The sequence below is a fragment of the Labeo rohita genome, chromosome 16, assembly GCF_022985175.1.
Source record: "Labeo rohita strain BAU-BD-2019 chromosome 16, IGBB_LRoh.1.0, whole genome shotgun sequence".
Classification (NCBI taxonomy): domain Eukaryota; kingdom Metazoa; phylum Chordata; class Actinopteri; order Cypriniformes; family Cyprinidae; genus Labeo; species Labeo rohita.
In genome coordinates this window covers 35806285-35813557 of record NC_066884.1, presented here as the reverse complement: position 1 = coordinate 35813557, position 7273 = coordinate 35806285, and the positions used below count along the sequence as shown (strand labels likewise).

The 7273-nt window shown below is 37.7% G+C and overlaps 1 protein-coding gene across 2 annotated transcripts; it reads left to right on the top strand.

Moving 5' to 3' along the window:
• Positions 1-258: 258 nt before the first annotated feature.
• On the top strand, positions 259-5071 carry LOC127178801 (serine/threonine-protein kinase pim-3). Of its 2 annotated transcripts, XR_007829438.1 has the most exons (12): positions 259-726; positions 1243-1488; positions 1636-1718; positions 1838-1888; positions 1983-2355; positions 2454-2624; positions 2726-2821; positions 3810-3974; positions 4065-4275; positions 4362-4468; positions 4551-4626; positions 4719-5071. XR_007829438.1 is itself a non-coding variant. In XM_051131929.1 (8 exons), the coding sequence occupies exons 1-8, from the start codon at positions 702-704 to the stop codon at positions 2934-2936; spliced, it is 1053 nt and encodes a 350-aa protein (XP_050987886.1). In that variant the 5' UTR covers positions 259-701; the 3' UTR covers positions 2937-3063. The 2 variants fall into 2 exon arrangements, 1 of the variants encoding a protein (XP_050987886.1); XM_051131929.1 differs by lacking the exons at positions 3810-3974; positions 4065-4275; positions 4362-4468; positions 4551-4626; positions 4719-5071 and adding an exon at positions 2929-3063.
• Positions 5072-7273: the final 2202 nt, after the last annotated feature.

Genomic DNA, 7273 nt, shown 5'->3' with positions numbered 1-7273 from the left:
AAAAAGAAAAATTTAAATTAATTGTTTTTTTTTTGTTAATTATTTTTTTTTAGGACATCTGTGCACAAAAGTATTTTTTTTAATTGTAGTGTTTTTCGTTAAGACATAATCTATTAGTTAATATAGATTCAAAAACATACAAAAAAAAAAAAAATAAACATAGGGAAAATAATCTTACGTTTTAAGACATTTTCTCAGTAAATGTTTTTTTTTTTTTTTGTTTTTCCAGCTCTAGAAACAAAAATTATGGAGGTTTTATTTTACAGATATCTCACGTACACGACGTCATCGCGCTACAGTCTGCAGCTCAAGCTTGAATGTGCGTGAATCGAATTTGAGTTGCTATAGCAACAGATATAAAAGCTGAAACCCGTCGATTTCTGATTGTTGGGTTGTTTGAAGGCGAGACTTTGGAGACAAACTTTTATCTGCGACAGACTTTGTGCTGAGAAAGTGATTTTTGAAGGAGTTCGGAGCATTTCTGTGGAGTTCGGAGGATATTTTCTTTTGACTTGACTTTCTGAAGGAGCTTAACGTTACATTATTTCTCAGGAGAGTTTTATTTAATTTATTTGTTTTTATTTGATTGGAAGTGTTTCTGTTACTTGTCTTTTTTCTTTGCTTTCTTTCTTTTCTTTTGTTTTCATCTTTTCTTTTCTTTTTTCCTCTCATTGTGTAGGAGATTCTTCAGGATATTTTCGATGGCTCACATGGGAGAAAGACGAGGTGAGAGTTTTATTTTTTCATGTTTTTATTGGTATGTTATGGTATGATGTTGTATATTGTTGGACTACCCTAACATTAATAAATGTGTGCAGTTTAACAAATTTATCTTGAATATTCCCAGTTAAATAAACACAAATTGTATTAATTGGATATGAAATTTCATTTAAAAAAAGTGTAATATGTGTCTCATGTTTGCATACAGTAAGTTACCATTTCAGATGTGGTTTATTTTGTAATAGTTCAACTGCATCTCTAATAATAGTGAAGCTGAAATTTTGTCTGCTTCAAAAAGAGAATCGTTAATGTTACCACCTCACTACTGAGAAATATCACCAAACTTTACAGTTTAGCAACTATTTTAACGAAAATGTCAATCTCTGAACCTGACAACATGTATGTTTCCATGTGTGTACAGTTTGTGAGCCCTGTGATATACAGTGTTATAATAATGATGTTAACAACAAGCACAATGTCAAATTGTGTGAAATAGATTGTAAACTGCTGCTGCTCTTTCAGCCTTGGGCCGCTCCAGATCCGCTGCTGCTTTCACCCAGATGGCTGCTGGTCAGGAGGTTGGAGGACAGTGTGGTGACCACATCCAGAAAACACTGTCAAACCCAACCCAGCCATGGAGTCCAGAGCTGCCCGGCTATATCGCTCCTCTGCCTTCTGAGTCGACTCAAAGGAAGAGGAAGCGGCAGAGCTTGGAGGATGAAGATCCCTCCACCTCATACGAGAGACCCGCCAAACGCTCTCGTGAAGGTCAGGCTTATTCTCAAGACATTGCTGAATTACTACATGATTTGCCACTGAAAGTGCTCATTCACTGATTGATGTAAAAAATGTATACGTTTTAGATACTGTCACCTGTTTTCTCTTGAAGACATTTCTTGTGATGGTATGTTGCAGATTCATATATAAAGGGCCCAATGCTGGGTCAAGGTGGATTCGGCTCTGTGTTTGCTGGGACCCGCAGCTCTGATGGATTGCCAGTAAGACATTTTCTCATTACTCATGACACTTGTGACATAAACCGTATTTCATCTGTACAGAGCATGAGGTTATTGTCATAATTAGCAGGTGTAATTTACTGTGGTTCATCTGTCTGCAGGTCGCCATCAAGTACGTCACTAAAGACGAGGAGCACGAGGACATTGAAGTTGTAAGTTGAGTCTTATTGGTTTATTACACACATACATCCACATTCAGTCCTCTAGCGATGATGTAAGGATCACATGTCTCCTCTGCCGCTGCAGGAAGGTCAGGGTCTGCTGCCGCTGGAGGTCGCGTTGATGACCCGGGTCAATTCGGCTCCTGCGTGTCCCAATGTCCTGAAGCTGCTGGAGTGGTTTGAACATCCCGGCCGCTACGTCATGATCCTGGAACGTCCAGATCCTTGCCAGGATCTCCACAGTTTCTGTGAGGAGAACGGCTGTCTGGATGAGAGTCAGGCCAAGAAGGTGCTTATGCAGCTCATCAACGCTCTCAAACACTGCGAGAGCTGCGGCGTCTTCCACCGGGATGTCAAGCCACAGAACCTGCTCATTTGCACCGATACCAACGAGATCAAGCTGCTGGACTTTGGCTGTGGACACCTCCTGAAGGACTCGGAGTATAAGGAGTTTGCAGGTTGGTTAGGAAAAGACCTCACTATGATATTCTGTGGAATTTGATGAATTTTGAATGTGGATATTCAGCTGATCTCTTCTTCCTCTCGGGTCTCTCAGGCACTCTTTCATTCGCCCCTCCAGAGTGGTTTCGTTCCCACAGCTATCGTGCAGGACCAGCTACTGCTTGGTCACTGGGTGTGACGCTGTACCAGCTCCTGTGTGGTTCTCTACCTTTCAGAAGCGCACGGAGGGTTCGCAGACTGCGCTTCCCTAGACACCTGTCTGCAGGTAAGAGATGACAAACATTCAGCTGTTCACAGACAGAAATCATAGCCAGAGCGACAAGTAGTTGTTGTTGTGTTACTGAAGTACTGTGTTGTGTGTCACAGATTGCCGTCAGTTGATCAGATGGTGTCTTAAAGCAGCAGCGGACGACCGTCCCAGCTTACAGGACATTGAGCAGCATCCCTGGTTACAGTCAACAGGTGACCAATCACATCACACTCATCTCAGTGACTTCTTGTTCATTGGACAGTTGGATTGTACTGTCAGGATAAATGTAGGTAACTGGTTGTAATTCTGTACAAACCAGAGTCCTGATGCTACAGAGATCCGGTCCAGACTGAGCCTAAAGCAGCATGTAGCTGTTTTCATCAGGAAAGGAAAAAGAAGACAAAAAACATCAAAACATTAGGCATTATTTAACTAGGGTTATAATTTATGTTTTGAAAATATTTGTTATTTGAAATAAAATAAACTGTATATAAAAACTGTATATAACTGTATATAAAAAGCTAAATGTTAATAAAATCTTAATACAAACTATAAAAGCATCTCATTGTATATTGTTAAAAATAAATAAAATGTTAATAAAATGTTAATCTAGACAAAACCACTATTGAAAAATGAACATCAGGTCATTGTCAAAAAACAACTTGTTAAAAAACAAACCCTGACTCTCACTGATACTAAAGCACTGATTTAAATGAGGACAGAAAATACATGGATGGATACTGTTTATTAATTAATCATACAGTCTGGGATTTTAGTTTCACTGATACATTATCAAACTACATCCACATCTCATATCACAGAATGGTTCCAGCAACAATTTTTTTTTATCCTGTAGTGTATTATTTCATTAGTTAGTTATTAAAAGAAAATAAATTAATGGACAGTCTCTTTTTAAATGTTGCAAATGGTCCTATTTTTTGACAAAGATTTCCTTGGAGATGAGCATGAAGATCAGGTCTTTGTGGACAGCAGGGCATCATTTTTCTGACATCAGAACATTCTTAATGCAGTCGGGTGTTCACTATTTGACACTATTAGACAACATTGTTGTCTTCGTTGTCAGACTCCTGCAACTAAAAAAACATCTGTATTGAAAGTGACCAGTGTTTGTATGTTACCGTATAAATATCTACATTAATCTGACATCACATGAAATGTAATTCTCTTTTTTTTTTATAGTGCTTTTCTTCAGTGCATTGAAGAAATACTGCATGAAGACGATGAATGTTCTGCTAAAAAATTCAAAATAAGCTTCAGTCCTGATTGTAGTTAAAAATATCAATCAGTACCATCAGAAGGTCCATAAAGAAACTTATGGCAAAGATGGACTTATGGCAAAGCCCGGTAAGCGTTTATAATTATAGCTATACTGTACAGTGACTAATTTTCAATATTTGCACTTTTTTTTTCACAAAGAGTGAAATATTTTCACAGGACCAACCCTATGATCCAGAACAACAACAGTACAGCAGTGGATGGATGTTGAGGAAACCTTTGACAGTGTAATCTTTGCTGACAAAATAACCATAGCTTTGGATGTGCTTTAAAAAAGGGTCTGCACATTGCAAAACCTAAAGCCAAACATCCCATAAAACTTGGGGGTTCATATCTCGTCAGGGACCAGGACCAATAGTTGTCATCGAAGGTTAGTTAGAGAATACTCTACAGCACAAGTGAAATTGTAACAGCATATTGAATAGTTTCTAAATATCACAGAATTTTTATTTGCAGATTTACAGGAATTATGGACCGACACTATTACCAAGGAGGCATCATAAAATCAGCATTGGCGTCATACATTCAGCACCACTTTAAAGAACCGCATCGCTTCTTCCAAGGTAAAAATGAAAATTCTTTTTTGATTATTCCTGAAAGTATCAATAATGTGTTTTCTAATATTTGTCTTTATTTATAATACAGAAAACGATCCAAAACATAAAGTGGTTAGACAGTGTGTTGCAGAGGAGGGGATCAACTGGGAGAAAACACCAGCCGAGTATGTTTCTTTTGTCCTTGGTAGTGTTATGTTAGACAAACTTCATGAAATAAGTGCATGCCAGTTTCCTCTAACTTGCCTCTTGCCAGCAGATCACCACATCTCAAACCCATCGAGCTGGTTTGGCAAGCAATGAAGGAGTTCATCAGACGTGAGGCTAAGCCACGGAACAAAGCTGAGCTTCTTCAGACCGTTGTGACTTTCTGGACAGATCGCCTGACAAAAACCACCTGCAATAAATGCATTGATCACCTTCAGAAGGTTTTTGCCGGCGGTGGTACAGCGCAATAAGGGGTCTATCAGAATGTAGAAATTTATATCTATTGATCTGTTTTTTAAATTGCTGATCATAATAGCCTGCTGTGTTTCATCTCTTCAGTAGATGAATGAAAAAACAAACTTTTGGCTAAGGTCCAATTGTCCATGAGCTCCACTATAGAGCACTCCAGCCCATACCTTTGTCACTCACCGCAGACTCCGTTTCCCATAATCCTCTGCCTGGACTCACCAGATCTCATCATCAGTTCACAGCTGTCTCATATTAGTAGGACTATAAGAATTGCTCACACACACAAACACACATACTCTGCTGGTGATCCTTGGACTGTTGCCTTGTTTTTAGTTGATTGCTGCCTGCCCTGACCTTTGCCTGTCTCGTAGATTACTTTTTTGTCTGTGCCTTGTATGTGATTTGTTTGCAGCCTGTTCTTACTACGCTCTATGAATTAAAGCCTGCACGTTGAACCCCACTTTGCTGTCATGCCCCCCTTTTTTACATAATTAATAGAAAGATAAAAATGTTTGTCAGTGTCGATAGCATTGTGGTTACTGCGCTGACATATAGCACAACTGTGTTTGCAGCCCGACCCGAGTTCAAGTCCCGTCTCGAGAGTCCACCCACTCTCACCACCCAATACTTTCCTGTGTGCTCTCTACTATCCTATCTAATTTAAAAAGCCATAAAAAAGTTTATTTTACGATCACTTAGTTTGCTGTATTTCAGTGTTAAGGTTTCTATTAATATACTGACAATCTAAAAATCATTGGGTTGAATTTGGGTAGTTTTTTTGCCTAGTAGCTGGGTGAATAATATATAAATCATTCTTACACATTAGTAATTACACATTAACTTTATACTCTAAATCATTGTAAAACACATGACCCAACCACTAGTTTAAATAGCCTGTTTATTTTCGATGGGCACACTTCTTAAGACAGTCTATTTAATACCATTTTTTAACAAGTATACAATATTGAATAAATTTAAACTTGTTTAACAAAGATTACCTAAAAAATAAAAATACACATAATCAATCCATCTTCTTTTATCACATTTTTACTAACAATGGCTCTCGTGCTGGAGCTAGGCTCATGTTTGGCAGGGGAACTGCAAAGTTCATACCACTGTCCCATGTTTTCACTCATAGCGAAAGATGCTGTGATTGACTACATAACCTGCCCATAAACAAACAATACACAATTCTGAATACATATTTTAACATCTGAACTAATTAACTTAAGGATTTTTAGGAATATGAATACCGTAACCTCATTTAGATGACTTACATTGTGTCCCTACATGTTGCCTTGCCTGTAATCAAAGTATTTACAGCACGGTAATGATTCTATAGATCAAATAAAACATACACAAACCTGTATTTCACCAAATAAATGCACCAGTTCAATGGCATTGAGACCCGCTCTCTCCTGACTAAGATGAAAAAGCCTGCAGCCTCTACCAAAGTGATTGGGTTAAAAAAAAAATTACCCAGCATTTTTAGTGTGTACTTAAAAAAACAACAACAAAGGACAAGGCACATAACCTACTGACGTGCATTTGTAAGTATAGGATACATTAAGAACTAAGCATGAAAGTCTTTCTCTGTTTGAATTCAACTGAAAACAACTCTTATGAAAATTAACCATGGTTTTACTACAAAAAAAGTTGCTATAGTTAAACCATGGTAACCACAAATTAACCATATAGTTTAACCAAGGTAGGCAGTAAAATTGTGGTTATACAAATGGTAATCAGTAAGCAAAAAAAACATGGTTACTACACGTTTGCTGTAACAAAACTAATTAATGGTTAATTTTCATAAGGGAATAAACACCTAGGCTATGTTTTTTTCAGTACTAAGGCTCTAAGATGGTTTCTGTCCTACCTTTGTCACTTTGTCTATTTAAACAAGGAATCATCTCAATTAACGCCAGTAAAGTATGGATATATTATTCAAATTTTACAGTCTCTGCACTGGCCACGAAGTTTTAGAATAAATGTTACAACACTACAAATGATTGGACACATCAAGGAAAAGGCCTACCTAGAGTAAATGTCACTTATTCCTTTTACCATTACACTAGTATTTACTGTATAAAACATACCTATAGCAATTATAACTTTAATCTTAATTTTAGCCATGTGTGACTTGTACAAGATTATTCTTCCAAATCAGGAGTCTTGTTGCAGCCACAAAAGAAATAATTTTCCGTCCAGTCCCCTTCAACACCAGCACACTGAAAATGCAGCTAATCTTCACAAACTGTGCACCCATTGGTTCTTCTTGACATGGTCACGGAAAACACTGCTGGAAAACAGGTGGGACAACTTTACAAACATTCCACAATACCTTTTAAATTACTATCA